At 40.7% G+C, this 17,850-nt stretch overlaps 1 protein-coding gene across 1 annotated transcript; it reads left to right on the forward strand.

Moving 5' to 3' along the window:
- Positions 1–1,058: 1,058 nt before the first annotated feature.
- VSTM1 (V-set and transmembrane domain containing 1) lies at positions 1,059–17,406 on the forward strand. Its single transcript, XM_008583811.1, has 9 exons — positions 1,059–1,092; positions 5,436–5,471; positions 5,609–5,893; positions 11,578–11,616; positions 15,346–15,438; positions 15,534–15,561; positions 15,770–15,807; positions 16,809–16,855; positions 17,099–17,406. Exons 1-9 carry the CDS (start codon positions 1,059–1,061, stop codon positions 17,216–17,218), a joined length of 720 nt encoding a protein of 239 aa, XP_008582033.1. The 3' UTR covers positions 17,219–17,406.
- The last annotated feature ends 444 nt before the right edge of the window (positions 17,407–17,850 follow it).

The raw sequence follows: 17,850 nt of genomic DNA on the forward strand, positions 1-17,850 counted from the left end.
TTTCTCACTAACCCTCTCTCCCCCTCTTACTGAGGGAAATTATAGGGAATTATAGGGAATTGAGGGCAATGGGCAGAAAAGGAGAATTCCAGGGATTTTTAAAGCTTTATTGAGGTATAATTGATATAAAAATTGTATTTATTTAATGTATACATTTTGCTGTGTTTGGATGTATGCACACTCTCATGGTACCATCACCACAATCAAGGTACTAAACATATACAGTGTCTTTGTTTTTCATATCCTTCATCTCAACACACTGTAATTTGGATAAATTTCACAGGGTTTATGCTGAGCGAAGAAGACCAACCTCAAAAGCTGAGGTCATGTATGATTCCATTTAAATAAAATTCTTGAAATGACAAAGGTATAAAGATGTGGAATAGATTAGTGGTTGCTACAGTGTAGAGACCAGGAGTTGGGAGAAAGATTACAAAGAAGTAGCCGGAGGGATTTCCTAGGTAGTGGTGGGACAGTTCTGTGTCTTGGTGGTGGTTCTAGAAAGCTGCACAGATGATAAAATGTCATAATACCATAGACATACCCCCCAAAAAGATGCAGACACAAGTTATGCAGAGACTGGTGAGATCTGAATAATACCTGTAATCTAGTTAACTGTATTGTGCCAATGCCAGGTCTCTGGTTCTGATAATGTCCTAGAGTTGAAGAAGTCACCATTGGGGGAAGCTGGCTGATGGGTAGGTGGAAACTCTACTATATTTTGTGAAGCTGTAACTGTTTCAAATAAAAATTAATTTTAAGAGATGCCTTGGGCAAGACTTCAGATGATGCAGGACAGATCTCGAGGGAGGGGGTGGAGCCACACACAGGATTTGGGGAAAGATGTTGTCATTGAGCAGCTTCTTGTTTCCTGAGTCAGTTGCAAGAAGGAGACTTTGCACCAGGTGGTGCAGAGAACCAAAGTGTCAGAGCAAAACCTCTACCGGCACGTCCTGGGGACAAAGTAGGCAGGAAAAGAGCTATGGTCAACCCAGTCCTGCCGCTCCTTTGAATTGTGAAATAGAAGACAGAATCCTGGTTCAGGCAGAAGGGACACTATGATCACAGATTTTCTCTTCTTGCTTTGCCTCGGTGAGTCTCCAGGACTGGAACAAACGGGTTTGGATTGGTGAGAAAAAATCATGGATGAGGGGGAGTTAAGATGGGAAACATGGCAAGTGCAGAAATACTGACTTTCAGGCATTTGATGCATGCCACGCGTCAGAGTCTGTGGGCTGTGAGCTTCACATGCATTAATTCTGCTCCCACAAGTAGGAGATAAGAAACCCGATCTGCAGAGACCTGTGTTTACTCAGGTCTGACCCTCGACAGAGGGTCAATCAGCTGAGAAATGCAGAGCTTTAATGGGATCTCTGATTCTGTATTCTCTAAATATCACAGTCTCGCCATGAATATTCCATTAGAGTATAAGAGGCTGGGGTTTAAGGATTTACCGGGTGCAAAACTGTGGGTAAGAAGAAAAATTTCTGACCAGTCCTATCCTTAGGCTGATTTTAACCATCTTCTGTTTGAACCTAATGTCGTCAAACAGGTCTCAGATTGCAAAGAGGAAGATCTGTATTACAGTGTTGGCTCGGTCACATAGGAGCTCCAAGCTTTGAACCAGCAGCTCTATCTCACTGAGCCCCCAGTTCCTCCTTGGTGCAGTGCGGGTGCGGTGGACACCAATGTGCTTTATTTGTCCCAGTTCCTTCCTCCTTTTCTGGTTACAACCCTTCTCTTCGGGGTAATGCTCCTCCTCTGCACACATTTGTGCCTTAGCGATGGCTGTCAGTCACCGCACCCCAAACCTCCATCTGCAGGACAGAGTAAACCGGGTAGCCAAGAGACCGACTTCACCTGCTCTTTGTTCACTTCCTGAGGCTGCCGTACCAAAGTATCACAAACCTAGAGCTTAAAACAGTAGAAATTTATTCTCTCACAGTTATGGAGACCAGAGGTCTGAAATCAAGGTGTCAGCAATGTTGATTCCTTCTGAGGGCTCTGTGGGAGAATCTGTTCTGTGCTTCTCTTCTGGCCTCTAGTGACAGTTGGCCATCATCGGTGGGGTTTTGTTGTTGTTGTTTTTGTGGGGTTTTTTGGCAGTGGGCTGGTATGGGGAGTCAAACCCTTGACCTTGGTGTTATCAACACTGTGCTCTAACCAAGTGAGCTAACCAGCCAGACTCCTTGGTGTTTTTTGGCTTGTAGATGCATCAGTCTGATCTCTGCCTCTATCTTTACATGGTCATCTTCCCTCTATGCATCTCTGTCCCTGTGTCTCTCCTCTTCTTATAAGGACACCAGTTATATTGGATTAGAGGCTCAGCCTACTCCAGTATGACCTCATCTTAGCTTAACTAATTACATTTACAAAGACCAAATAATGTTATTTCCAAAAGAGGTCACACTCACAGATACTGGGAGTTAGGACTGGAACATATCTTTTGGGAGGACACCAGTCAACTCATAACACCTCCTCTGGATGTAATTATTGTTCCAGGGATGGGTTTATGACACAAGATGAGCCAGTCCAATTTTGTTGGGAAATTTTCTAGGTTGGCACCAAGGCACCAACTTCTTTCCTCTGTGAGTGTGACCTTCCAAAAATGCAAGACTACAGTTTCTAACAGCCCTGCTTCCAGGCTCTCGGTCCTGTCCAGCCAATATTCGGAGAGAGAGTTAGACATGAAAGCTAAGAAAAAAGAACCTGACAACATTAAATCCCTGGATTAGGCTCTTCTGGAGGCCAGATCCACCATTGTACTTATTGAGGTTTCTTACATGGGCTAATACCATTAATCATTCTTTGTCTTCATCTTATTTTTGGTGAACTTTTGATATTGATTAGAGAGGACAAAAGTATCTAGTGTACATACATTTTTAAACAGTTATTGAGATAAAATTTATAAAACATAAAATTAACCATATTTAATTGTATAATTCAATGACATTTAGACATTTTCACCACCCCTAAAGTAAATGCTGTGTCCATTAAGCGGTCACTCCTCATTTCTCCTTCCCCTTAGCTCCCAGAAACCACTAATCTTCCTGTCTGGTTTAACCTATTCTAGATGTATCATATAAGTGGAATCATAGACATGTGGCCTTTCGTGCCTGTCATCTTTCACTTAGCATAATGTTTTTTTGAGGTTCATCTCTGTTGTAGCATATCCCAGCATTTCATTGCTTTCTATGGCTGAATAACATTCTCCATAAAAGATTTCAGCTCTCCAGATGATGTGTTTAAAGGATCTGTTAAACTGTGGATATCTAGCAATTGGCAATTTTTATTGTCATCTTTGTCCAGGGAACTATGGTTTCTAATGTCAACCACTCCTCTCTATTTCAGTTGAAGGTAATAGCACCTAACTAGCATGGAAACAGAACAGCTCTCCAGTAAAGACTGTACTAAAAGTTAAACTTATGGTGAACGGAGCAGGTGCCTGCAAGACGGTAGCTGTACGGTATATGATAGTTACATGTAAAGGACTTACTAAGTAATATAGTATATAAATGGTTGATGTATGTGAAGAGTCTGCTAAATGGTAAATGTACGGTAAGTATTAGATGTATATAGATGGTGGATGTATTTAAAGATAATAAGTTATGGCAAATGGTTGATGTGTGTGAAAAGCCTGCTAAATGATAGATACTCACTTACTGGTAATTTCTTGTTGTAATTATTTGCTGGGAAATATGGATCCTGATATTGCCACTCCTCCCTACCAGAGTTCTGCTAATACCCCAAAGAACTAACTATATGCTTATCCTTATTTTTCGTTATTTCAAACTATCTTACATGGCAGTGGGTCTCTTCCCCTACATGACAGACTTTTCCATTATAGCCAGTTCTCTTTCACTAAGCCAGCTGTATTCCTTATTAAGAATATAGGAATCATTGTTAGAACAGAAGATTGGCTGAAAGCAGAGCTGAAATGACATGGATCTAACAGCAGGATTTGGGGAGTGTCTGAAAAGAGAACATGAGATGTGGGACCCCTTGACCAGCCAAAAGCTGGTTTCCTACCTGTCAATCACAGCCAAGCTTGCTGCTTATGCAGCCTCAGTCCACTGTTAATCCCCCACCTCATTTCTTCTCAATGAAGCTTGGAGAGCCCGTGGTCTGAGTCAGTAGCTCGGTCAAGACATGGAACAGACACCCTGACTTGAGACATTCTCTTGGCTCTAGAGAAATTCTAGCTTCACTCAGAAACAAACCCCAAAGCTGATATCCCACGTCTCCCATAGATATATGATGTTCCCTTCCCGGGGGATGTGGGTGTGTGTGTGGAATATAAAGAACAGAACACAGAAGAGGAGGAGGCCTACGTATGTAAAAATAAAAGCCATGAGTGAAGAGAGCATTTGGGACCAGAAAACAGTTTGAAAGGAGAGGAAATTCTCTCTGTTTTAATAAGAGAGAAAACTCTACACTTCACAGTAAAATAATCTTCACATTATTTAAGTGATAAGGGAGGGGAAAAAAACAGAACCTCAGAAAATATGAGAAGAAAATAACAAGATTTTATTTTTTATGGCCAAATAGTGTTCCATTGTGTAAATACACCACATTTTCTTTATCCAATCATCTGCTTATGGACACTTAGATCGATTGCTTATATTGGCTGTTGTCAATAGTGCTGCAATAAACGTGGGAGTGCAGACATCTCTTTGACATACTGATTTCACTTACTTTGGATATATACCCAGTAGTGGGATTGCTAGATAACATGGTAGTTCTATTTTTAAGTTTTTGAAGAACCTCCAAACTGTTTTCCATAGTGGCTGTACTAATTTATATTCACACCAACTAATTTATATATGTACTAATTTATATTCTCAGAGGCTGGGAAGTGCAGGGGGCTGGGGGGATGAGGATAGGTCGGTCAATGGGTACAGTTAGCAGCAATAAATTCCAGGGTTCCTTCACACAGAAGGGTGACTATAATTAACAATAACATATTGCATATTTCAAAACAGCTAGAGGAGAGGATTTTGAATGTTCTCACACAAAGAAATTATAACTGTCTGAGGTGATAGGTATGCCGATTACCCTAATTTAATTATTACACATTGTATACATGCATTGAAACATCACACTGTATCCCATAAATACGGACAATTATTATGTGTCATTTAAAAACACATAAATAAACTTTAAAAATATATATAGGTAAATGTTGAACAATCTCTATATGTTAAAAGAAGGACTGATCATGAAAGCAATGCAATAAATCAGAAAAGGTTTCTGGAATTTTCTACATAAGTGTAACATCTGAAAGACAAACAATGGGACAAAAAATAAAAGATAAACCTGGGGAAATATTTGCAAGGAATATGAAAGACCTTTAACAAACTAGTCATGCCTTATCTGCCTGATCTGTACTCAAAAACAAGCACATAATTGATCTCTCATTGAAGTTTCTCTTATAGGTCTATGTCTGGGCTACGAAGATGAAAAAAAGAACGGTGAGTTTTCTCCCACTAACCTCTATTTATTCCTTCATCCTATGTTTTATGGCCTTTTCTCTTTAATCGTCTGAATTCTAGAAGGAGCTTTGTGGTCATCAAGATGAAGAGTCAAATTAACTCTGAGTTCTTTCCAGAGAAACTTCCCAAGCCCTCCCTCAGTGCCTGGCCCAGCTCAGTGGTTGAACGCAAGAGCAATGTGACTCTGAAGTGCCAGTCTCATTTCCAGAATGTGACATTCATGCTGGGGACATTGCATGACTCTAGGTACAAGCAAGAGCAGAACTCAGCAGAAAACAAAGCTGAATTCCCCCTCACTGACCTGGAGCCTAAGGATGCTGGGAAGTACTTTTGTGCCTACAAGACAACAGCCTCTCAGGAGTGGTCAGAAAAGAGTGAACACTTACAGCTGGTGGTTACAGGTGAGAAGAGCAGCCTCGGATTTCCTCTTTGATACACATATTCCTTTTCCTGGGATGGGACCTGGCTGAGAAAGAAGAAGGAAACCAGTAGACGAAGAGACAGATGCAGCACCTTGAATGTAGGGAACTGGGGAAATGAGAATTGAGTGGAGGGACAAGACTCTCACCAGGGATTCTGAGTGGATCTCAGTGATACAGATATGAAAGGATGCTTTAGATTATAGCCAATAAATAGAGAACCTGAAGTACCGTAAGGCTAGAGATGATTGCCATTGAAAAGATAGTTTGTTACTCAGTTTTCAAGAGGAAGGGCACACCACAGTATTGGGGGGCACCTGGAGGGGCACGAGCATTGGTCAGAAGGCAGAGAGAGGGGAAAGAACTGTGGAAAAGAGCCTCTATTGTATTTCTGCGGGAAGGAACAGGCTTAGGATTGATTCTGGGGTACAGAGGCTGTCCCTGGTAACTGGTCCTGGTGTGGGCTTTGGTTGGTTGGTTTGCATTTGAGAGACATAATCAAGGGCGAGATTTTTTACTATCTCTAAGAATTAACTAACCCTGGGAGGAGGAGTCCCTCCAAGGTCTTCAAGGGTCCAAGATGTCAAAGGTTCCAGTGCAGAAAATAATAGACACGGTTAATACAGAGAGACGGATGAGATAGTCCCCTGATGCACCGGAAAATGGGACGCTCTGGCCCTTCTCTTTACCTCTATTGCTTTGTCCTCTTCAGGATCACTCGTAGAACCTTCCTTCTCCGTCAGCATAGACCCCGAGGTGACTCCAGGTCACAGGACACTCCGATGTCTGATTTCATACAGTGGAATTGAATGTATCGTCATTGCACTGCTGAAGACAGGGATCCCAGAACCATTACAAGTCAAGAAAGCAAGAGAAAAACAAACTGATTTCATACTATGGAATGTGACAAGCAGTGGAAACTACAGCTGTTTATACTACCAGTGTGACTTTCCATACTTGGGCTCCTTCCCTAGCAACAACCTGGAGGTCTGGCTGACAGGTGAGGATACAGAGGGATAACACTGACAATTGACATGTATCCGGCATTTTCTGTGTCCTGATCTCCATGATAAGTAACTTACCCCCATGAACTCATTCCATCTTCATTTCCTATGAGGATGGTTGTATTACTAACTCCTTTTTGCTTACAGAGATTAGGTGACCTCCCTGTGTCACAAAAACAGTTAGTTGCTGATCAAACATAAATGCAAAATTACTTTTCTTTTTTATGCCAGAGAAAAAGAGGCAGGAGGAGTGACCAGCACACTAGGAGGGGTGTGGGAAGGCAAACAAGGTAACTCATGGTGTGGGAGCTTGTTGCAGGCATGGTGCAGGTAGGTGAAAAAGGAAAATAATAAAGACAAAAGAGGTAAGATGCACAAGGAAGGGGGAAATAGAATAATTCTGCATCACTTTCATTCATCTTTCCATCCATTCATCCATCCCTCCACCCACCCTTTCATTCATTAATCGCTCAATAGTATCTTTCAAGTGACTGTGGTTACTTCCAGTAGGCCAGGCTGGCTGTGTCATGGAAAATCCCTGGAGAAACCTCATGATCACTCGTGTAGTGTAGCATAGCCACATGTTCACATTAATGGCTTAGATTGGGCTTGGGGAATAATGAGAAACTGGGCACTTAATAATATTTTATTTCTATCTGCCCTCTTTCTAAGGCTCAGAATCATTGAAGCTCCAACAATGTGCTCATCACCCTAATATTGATTTTACACTGTAGCCCCCCTAATTTTTTCTTGTAGTCTTGAGAATTGTCATACTCATAAAAAATGTGGTATCTAGACTCGATAGAATAATATTCAGTCTTAAAAAAGAATGAAATCCTGTCATTTGCAGCAACATGGATAAGCCTGAAAGACATCATGTTAAGTAAAATAAGTCAGGCACAGAAAGACAAATACCATATGTTCTCACTCATATGTGGGAGCTAAAAAAAAATAATAATAAGTTGAACTTATAGAAGAAGAGAGTAGAACTGTTGTGACTAGAGGCTAGGAAGGGGAAGAGAGAGTAGGACAGTGAGAGGTTGGTTAATAGACACAAAATTATAACTAGGCAGCAAAAATAAGTTCCCTTGGTGTATAGTAATGCCGGACATCTATAATCAACAATAATTTATTGTATGTTCTCAAATGGCTAAAAGAGAGGAGCTGAAACATTCTCACACAAAGGAACAATAAATTTTTGTGATGATGAATTTGCTAACTACCCTGATTTGATTCACTACACGTAGTATACATGTTCTGAAATATGTAACTCTGTACCCCATAAATATGTACAATCAATGCATTTCAATAAAAAAATTTTTTTTAATTGTAATACCCACACATTAGCCCTAAAAACCTGATGATAAGTTTCAACTTCCCAATTATGTTCTGTGATGGATCATCTACTCTCCACTGGTTTCTTTACCTCCATGTCAGCCGTCCATTCATCCTGCCAAAAGACAGGCTGTGATACGAGTTTTTAGTGGTTCATTTTCTACGTCAGCCTCTCACATACAGACTGTTTGCTGCTTTGCAAATCACCTTATTATGCTACTCCTTACTTATTACAAAATGGGAATATGAATGCTTCTGGTGCAGAAGAAAATTAATTTAACATATGTGGCACAAAATCAATGTCAATTCACCCTACAATCCTGATACTTTAGTATGTCCTGGGTGTACAGTAGTGACTGACATGGGCCAGGTGTCTGGTCAACAAAAGCTTATATTCTCATTTGGAAGAAAGAAAGAAACAAGAGCAGGATATGAGATTAATTTTTAAAATCATTATAGAAGGAGAATAACTGTGACAGCTATTGTATTAGCTATCTATGGCTGTATAACAAATGACCACAAATTTATCAGCTTAGAACACCCATTTATTAGCTCACAGTTTAGGTGGGTCAGGTGTCCACACGCACCTTGGTGAGACCTCTGCTTTGGGTCTCACAAGGATGCATGCAGTCAAAGCGTCAGCCAGGGCTGGGTTCTCATTTGGAGGCTTGACTGGGGAAGGGTTCACTTCTCCGCTCCTGTCATTGCTGACAACATTTGGTTCTTAGACGCTGTGGGATTCATGGTAGATCACTTCTTAAGAGCCTGCAAGAAGAGAGAGAGAATGAGTGAAAGAGACTCTGGAGCGAGTCTCCTAGCAAAACAGAGTTGTCCATAATTTAACATAATCAAGGGAATGACACCCCATCACCTTTACCATATCTATTGGTTAGAAGGAAGTCACAGGTCTCCACACTCAAGGAGAGGGGATTATATATAAAGGCATGAATGCCAGGAGGCAGGGCTCATACCGGCCCCCTTAGAGTCTGTCTGCTACAGGCAGGCGGGATGAGAGGGACCCAACCACACTGACATCTGGAGAAGAGCCCTCCAGGGAGAGAGAACAGCAAAATCCCAGAAGTGTGAGTGTTCCTGGAATGATGAAGACACAGGAAGGACAGAGTACAATAAAAATAGGTTGGAATGGAAGACAGGACCTAGAGCACGTCGGGCCTCGTGACTGTATAAACTGGACATGGATTCTGCTTTAAAAGATCAGGAATCCATTGATGGAGCTGGAGCGGAAGAGTGGTGTATTTTTATCTGTATTCTTTGAGAATCCCTCTGGCTGCTTTTGGAAAATAGGAGGTTGGAATGATGTAAGAATTGTGGCATTTCAGGCAACAGGACATTTCATTTTATTTTATTTTTTAAATTAAAATGTTCAATTGACAAATAAAGATTGTATATCAAGGTGTACGATGTGATAATTCTCCATGCCTATACATTGTGTAGTGATTATCACAGTCAAATTAGTTACACGTCCATCTCCACCTCAGGTCCCATCTCATAACTGAAAGTTAGTGCCCTTAGATGAACATCTCCCCATACAAGTAATTAATAAAAAACAAAATGAAACAAACAAAATCAAAAACATCTCTCCGTACATTATGCCGAATGAAAAAAGCCAGACACAGAAAGACAAATACTGTATGAATGTACTCTTAAAAGTTAAATTTATAAAAACAGAGAGTAGAATGATGGTTTCCAGGGTTGGGGTGGGGGTAGGGGACACTTTAATTCGGATGATATATTGCCACTGGGGAGACAAAGATATGGATTGAGTCTTAGATATATTTGGAGATATATTTTTGAGCTAGAACTTGTGAGTCTTGGTGATGGGCTGGATTCACTGTTAAAGGGAAGGCAGAAGTATATACTATATTGCCCTAGAGTTTTTAATTTAGAATTTGGGCAAATAGTGGTGCTCGTTATTGAGGTAGGTAAGATGGATGAGCAATAGAATTGGAGGGGGGTGGAATTAGTGGTGTCATTCATAAATATTTTTGTTATTAAAAATAATATCATGGGCTGACTGTTTAGCTCAGTTGGTTATATGGGCACAATTCACACCGGGAACGTTTTCGTGGAGAGCCGTGAAATCTGTTAAAGTAGAGGAGCACAGAAATATCAGACATGGGTGGGAGATCTAGTGAGCGGTGAGGGCGAAGAGGAAGAGAAGCTTTTCTATTTTGAGTATAATTTATTTTCTTTCTTTTTTAATTGATGTATCATTTACAGCCATAAATGCAGTCTTCTAGAGTTTACAATTCAGTGGCATTTAGTATATTCACAAGGTTGTGTAACCGTCACCATGATATAATCCCAGAACATTCTCACCTGAAAATGAAATTCTATACTCATCAGATGTCACTCCCTATTCCCAACACCCCCCCCCCCCCCCCGCCGACCCTGCCAACCATTAATCTGCTTCCTGTCTTTGGTTTTGTCTATTCTGGATATTTTGTATCAGTAGATTCATACAATATGTGGTCTTTTGTGACTGGCTTCTTTCACCAAGTACAATGTTTTCAAAGTTTCTGCTGTACGGCCAAGGCGTATATATATAAAAGGTGGGGGAAGGTAAAGAAAGGTTGGTCAATAGATACAAAAATACAGCTAGAGGCCGGCCCGGTGGCGCACTGCTATAGTGCGCCGCTTGGGAAGAGCGGAGGCGCTCTCGCCGAGGGTTCGGATCCCATGTGCGGACCGACTGCTCACTGGCTGAGTGAGGGGCGGGAGCAACACCGAGGGTTGCAATCCCGTGGCCGGTCCCGGTCTGGTACGGGTGCGACACTGAGGGTTGCGATCCGTTGCCGGTCACGAAAAAAGACAAAAAGGAAAAAAAAAAATACAGCTAGAAAAGAAGGGGTAAGTTTTAGTGTTTTATAGCACTGTGAGGTGACTATAGTTAACAATTTATTTTGTAATTTAAAATAGCTAAAAGAGAAAGCTGTTTGTTCCTAACACAAACAAATGACAAATGTTTAAGGTAATGGATATGCGAATTACCTTGATTTGATCATTACACATTGTACGCATGTATCCAAATACCACATTGTACCCCATACATATGTACAACTAGTATTTGTCAATTAAAAATTTAAAAAAATTTAAATATCAAACCCCAGGAGTATTAAAAAAAGTAATCCAATGCTCTGTCTGTCCCTGGCCTGGATTCAGGGAACATCTAGGGAATGGAAAAGACATTCTCTTTTCTGCTTCCCAAAGAGAGAATTAAACCCATAAGTAGGGCATGGGGAGTTATGTCCCCAAGGTTCCCATATAATCATAGTGATTCCTTTTTTTTTGTATCCTGTTTTCTAGATAAACATGACGGACCTGGAGCTCCCTCAACGCAACTAGGTAAGATGATTAGAAAGACGTTTTTCTCCATTAGATCTGACTCATGGGACCAGATTCCTTCTGCTTAAAGTGCACAGGAAGAATCTTTTTTTTCGGCCTCTGGCCAGTATGGGGATCCGAACTCTTGACCTTGGTATCATCAGCACTGCGCTCTAACCAACTGAGCTAACGCACCAGCCCTAAGAAAAATCTTAATGCCCACCTAATGTTATTAGGAGAACTCCTGCCTTTTGAGGGGAGATACCTTCTAAAGCACTTCCAGGTTCTGAAAAAGCTAGTGCAGAAAATGCCACAAGGGACACCATCTGCAGTGTTACATGATGCAAAGTGACGGCAGAGTTTTGTGAAGAATGAGGGTGAGTTTGTGTTACCGGTTTCGGGAGTAGGGCTGAGACTTAGGGAACGCAGGTACTTTTGGAATATGTATAATCGAGGGCTTGTTAAAACTCTAAGGTTCTCAAAAATAGGTGAATACTAAATTCTGTTTTTCTAATGCTGCTTTTTAATGAACAATTGACTAAGAATTTGTCCACAGAGGTTCTTACAAAAATTAGAGCTTCCAGTAGGGTTAGACTGAAATAGGAGCTCACGCAGACTTTAATGGCAAAATGCGTGATATAAATTGGCATCTCGATGCTTAATCATCCTTTCTTGCAGCAGTGCATCATCTTCCTGTCATTTGCTCCAAAGAGCCAAATTGTTAAAGGTTGTTGTTAGAGTCTATGCTGGTGTAATTGGTTTTTGAAAAAGTATATCCCAAAGTGTTCCTGCAAGATGAATATTAGTCTTTGATAATGTTTTTATTCAGTATTAGCAGACTTGGGAAATGACTGCTACTCCAGCTCTATGGGCACAATTCACACCGGGAACGTTTTCGTGGAGAGCCGTGAAATCTGTTAAAGTAGAGGAGCACAGAAATATCAGACATGGGTGGGAGATCTAGTGAGCGGTGAGGGCGAAGAGGAAGAGAAGCTTTTCTATTTTGAGTATAATTTATTTTCTTTCTTTTTTAATTGATGTATCATTTACAGCCATAAATGCAGTCTTCTAGAGTTTACAATTCAGTGGCATTTAGTATATTCACAAGGTTGTGTAACCGTCACCATGATATAATCCCAGAACATTCTCACCTGAAAATGAAATTCTATACTCATCAGATGTCACTCCCTATTCCCAACACCACCTCCCCCCCCCCGCCGACCCTGCCAACCATTAATCTGCTTCCTGTCTTTGGTTTTGTCTATTCTGGATATTTTGTATCAGTAGATTCATACAATATGTGGTCTTTTGTGACTGGCTTCTTTCACCAAGTACAATGTTTTCAAAGTTTATCTACGTTGTAGCGTGTATCAGTAGTTCATTCTCTGTTCGTGGCTGAAAATGTTCCGTTGTATGCATATGCCACTGTTTTTTATCCATTCATTTGTTGATTAACATTTGGGTTGTTTGCAACTTTTGGCAATCGTGAGTAATGCTGCTATGAACACTGGTGTATAAGTATCTGTCTGAGTCCCTGCTTTCAATTCTCTTAGGTGTATACCTACAAGTGAAATTGCTGAGCCACATGGCAACTCTTATGTTCAATTTTTTGAGGAACTGCCAAATCATGTGTCATTGTAGCTGTATCATTTCACATTCCTGCCAGTAATTTACGTGGGTTCCAATAACACCACATCCTTTTCAACACTTCTTTTCCTTTTATTAAATTATAGCCATCCTGCTGGGCATTATATAATTTCTTAAAATGTGCTTTCCAAGTTCAAATTGATATTATCACAATTCTAAACAGAATAAAATATCTTTAAGCACAGATATGATGCCCTCAACCTGTATTTGTATACCTCAAAGCCACTAGAAAGGGGCCCTATACTCAGTTCCTATGTGGCAATTGACGATAAATTTTATCACCTAACTTTGACACAAGACCAGGCTTCCTTTCTGGCACCCGTGACTTTATTTATGCCCCTTGTCAATCTGCATCCCATTGCTCAGTCTGATTCCAATATCATAATGCTTTATAATTTATTTTGGCAATTTGTAAATAGGGATGTGGAATTTGACCAGGATATGTGATCACCTCAGGGTGAACCCAGTTCAGCAGGTTGTTTTGCAATAACTTCTCCTTTCTAGCGAATTGCTGTTGAAAGAAACTGTAGGCCAGAAAAGGGGAGAACTGAAAAGACAAGGCAGGGCTGTTGTTTCTCTGTTTCCATTGAGGGCCCTGGTAGTCCAAAAACAACTGTTCCTGTCCCATTTTCAGAAGTCCATGGAGATGCACTTATAGAATTGTTGCTTTTGAGGGTTTCTGGGATTCTCTTAGTATTAGTGTGAAAATGATATTTTAGGGGAGTGGGGAAGAACTTGGAGGAAAGAAACTCATCAAGGGTGGGATATGCATGTCCTGCAGATGGTATCTTTTGCTCAATTCTGCAGGAAAGTGCTGGAGACAGAGAAGTTCCAAAATACAGGAAGCCAGGGAGCGAGGGTACTGGAATTCTCACAAACAGTAGTCATTAGTCCCCCTGGACATGTAAATTCCAAGGCATTCTTTCAGGCAGTCTCCCAATGAAGACATGCAAGTGTTCACCCTGGAAAGCAAAAGGAACTATCACTAAAGTGGCTAAAAATGGTAAAGGGATCTTGGGAACATGCACTGAGGAAATTGGCAGCATCTGTTACAGAGGAAGATGGGCGTGGGTGGAATATTGGGTGAGAAAAAAATCATTATAACTACAAACTCATCCTGCACAATGAGTTAGTTTCTAGACTGAGAGCTTTAAAGCCAGGACTTTTTTCGTTGTTACCTAACCCTTCAAATTGTATATTATTATCTCCCTCCCCTCTCCCTTTATTCAACCAAAGAATAGTCTATTCTAGAAAGGGAAGGGGCATTTACAAAGTCTGTAAGTGGGAAAGTCAGTGCTAGAACTCGAGTGTGTCTCATTACAAGTCCTCCACTCTCTTTGCCACTCCCTACGGCTCAATTAAAAAAGAGCTTCATTTCAGATAAACAGATAGATTACATAGATAAGATAATAGACGATAGGCAGATATAGGTGATAGACCAATATGATAAATAGACAGATAATAGATACAGAGGTACCTAGGTAGATGATAGACAGATTGGGAAATAGATTAAATAGACAAGACTGATAGGCGGACAGATAGATAGATAATTCCATATATAGAGATATTTCTGCCCCCAGTGCCCAGATACCCTGACCATATATTAGACTGGCCTGAGAAGGTGTCATACCTGGCTGTATAACTTTGTGCAATTCACTTTATTTCCTGGTACTCAGATTAGTTATGAATTTTCAAATGGGGGTAGTAAATCTATCTTGTGTACTTATTGTCAAGATGAGAAAGAACGTATATGAAGCACTAGCAAAGAGCCGGCTTGCAATAAATGATTAATATTATTGCTGTGGATGAAACACTTATTGGGAATTTCACATGCGTGAGTCACTTTTCTAGCCCTCTCTGTATGTACTGACCTCCCTACCATCCGATAAAGTAGCCACTACTGCTGTCCTTGCTTTACAGACGGAGAAATGGAAGCAGAGGGAAATTAAGGAAATTCCCCAAAGCGATGGGAAATTCCAGCTCTGAAGCAGCATTTCCATGTTTTTCCAAACGGGCTATCTGGCTCCTCTTAGCCTTCTGCTAAACGCCATTGGTGTGTTTCAGAAGCCAAACTGATCCTCTGACCTGCTCTTCTCTCATCAGAGACCAGAATCATCCCTGTTACCATCTTGAGCTGCCTCTCCATCTTTCTCCTCTTCTTCTCAGTCTTCTTCATCTACAGATGCACTCAGCGTGGTAAGTTCAGAGAAGAATGGGTTAAGGATGCTGGAGAAGGGAGAGGAGTGAAGGATTTTCTCAGTAGGTAATCGCCTCACCGTACTTTTTTATAGGTTCATCACATGAAGAATCGAGCAAGAGGTGAATATACCTGGTGTACTGCATGCCTCACCTGATTCCCAGTCCACTCTTCAGAGATCCCATCTGTACAGTGATTGATATGCCCAGCCCCACCCTGAGCCCCCAACCCCAGCCCATGCTATGACCTTCCTCCTTTCCTTTCCAAAGCCCTTAAGCTCTCCCTCGAATCCTTAGATCTCATACTTTCATGGGTTTTTCTCTTTCTCAGAGCCAGCCATTCCAAATTTTCCAAGCAGGAGGATACAGGTAAGTGTTAGGGAAATATAAGAGAGTCACAAGATAGAGAGACTAAGTTCTGACTCTTGCAACCTGAGAACCGATTTTATTTCCTTCTCTCACTCAATACAGATTTATATATAAGGTGCCAAAAAGCACCCAGGGGAGCAAAATGCAGGAGGCGGACCATAGAAGGTAAGAAGCCCTGAGCGATGAGGCTACTTCTCTGCATGCTCTGAAGACTGGGAATGGGAGTGATCTTATTTAGTATCTTCACAAAAGAGCTGACAATGTCTGGTATCATTCTGGGTTGGATTGGCCTGGCCCTACTGTCTGGAAATTCTTTTTTTTTTTTTAATATGACCGGTAAGGGGATCTTAACCCTTGACTTGGTGTTGTCAGCACCATGCTCTCCCAAGTGAGTGAACCGGCCATCCCTATATGGGATCCGAACCCGTGACCTTGGTGTTATCAGCACCGCACTCTCCCGAGTGAGCCACAGGCAGCCCACCCGCTTAGAATTTTAAATGTTCAGTGGCTAATAATATTGTATTGTACATTGCAATAGCTACAAAAGAGGATCTTGAATGTTATCACCACAAAGAAATAATTTTTTAAATTTTTTTAAATTTATTTTTTTCATTGTATATATTTATGGGGTACAGTTTCTTGTTTCAATACATGTCTAATGATCAAATCAGGGTGTTAGCATGTCTATCACCCAAACGTTTATCATTTCTTGTTTAGGTGATAGGTATGCTAACTATTCTGATTAGATCATTATACAATATATGTGTGCACTGAAACGTCACACTGTACCCCATAAACATGTATAATTTTAAAAAGTTACAAAAGTGTTCAATTTATGGCATTGACTAACAAATTGTTGGTAATGATACTATTATTATCATGTAATATTATATAACAGTAGTTCTAGGGTGGTAGTTCTTATTCTTGAAGGCATATATTTGCACTAATTTTATGAACACCAGTTATAATTGACTGTTAGTGTCACTTTATTAATGCTGTAGTCAAGACCATCACCCTCCCTGAAGCACAGCCGTTCTACGATGGTGCAGTCTGACAGAACGTTCTGTGATGATGAAAAAACGTTCTACACCTGCACTGCTTAATGCAACAGCCACAGGCTACGTATGGCTACTGTTCATTTGAACTGCATCTGGTGTGACTGAAGACCTGAATTTAAAATTTAATTTAATTTTAATTCATTGATATTTAAATAGCTATCGGTGCCTAGTGGCTACCATATTATACCACTCAGCTCTAAATGCCCATTCTTATCCATCTCTTTTCCCCAAAGGCTGAAGACCCCAAGGGAGTGACGTGTACTGAGCTGAACACCAATGCACCGTTTGAGGCAGCTTCTGTTCCCACTGAGGACCCCCCAGGATCCTGTGAATGTGCAACACTGAAAGTGTAGAAAGTGGATAGTGAGAACTACTGGAGAAAGATGGATTAAGATGGTTCAGGTGATTGGAACTATGGAAATACAGATGACTCTGTGTTCTTCACTCCTAATCCATATCGATTATGTTTCTCATCTTAAAAATATCTGACTTACTTATGGGTTATCTGTGCCCAAGAATCCCACCGCACTGTCTCTACCCTAGAATAATTCTAGGGAAAAAAATCAACTATCCAACAAATAATTATCAAGCACTTCGAGGAAGTAAAATAAACAAAAAGAAAATGATTAAATTGATCCAGTTCAATTCAATGACTTATTTTATCAAATGAGTGGAAAATAGAAAAATTAAAATATAGATATTAGGGATAATTCTGCAAAGGTAGAAATAAGTGGATATGTCTGAAAATGTAAATGCTTAGTCATAACTAAATGTTCTTCGAATGTAAACTGAGTGTGTTCAATTGTGAAAGAAGAGAAAAGAATTTAAAGCATGTACCAAATATAAATTTCTGAGGAGTTTGTCTAAAAGGAGCCGGCCCGTGGGTCACCTGGGAGAGTGCGGTGTTGATAACACCGAGGCCACGGGTTCGGATCCCATATACGGATGGCCGGTTCGCTCAGTGGGTGAGCGTGGTGCTGACAAC

The sequence above is a fragment of the Galeopterus variegatus genome, unplaced genomic scaffold, assembly GCF_000696425.1.
Source record: "Galeopterus variegatus unplaced genomic scaffold, G_variegatus-3.0.2 Scaffold3046, whole genome shotgun sequence".
Taxonomy (NCBI): domain Eukaryota; kingdom Metazoa; phylum Chordata; class Mammalia; order Dermoptera; family Cynocephalidae; genus Galeopterus; species Galeopterus variegatus.

Excerpts from the sequence above, each read along its gene's own strand:
- VSTM1 (XM_008583811.1), top strand. The coding sequence starts at position 1,059 with ATGATCACAGATTTTCTCTTCTTGCTTTGCCTCG. Across the intron at positions 1,093-5,435 it reads TCTCTTCTTGCTTTGCCTCG|GTCTATGTCTGGGCTACGAA; the intron begins GTGAGTCTCCAG and ends TTTCTCTTATAG. Across the intron at positions 5,472-5,608 it reads CGAAGATGAAAAAAAGAACG|AGAAACTTCCCAAGCCCTCC; the intron begins GTGAGTTTTCTC and ends AGTTCTTTCCAG.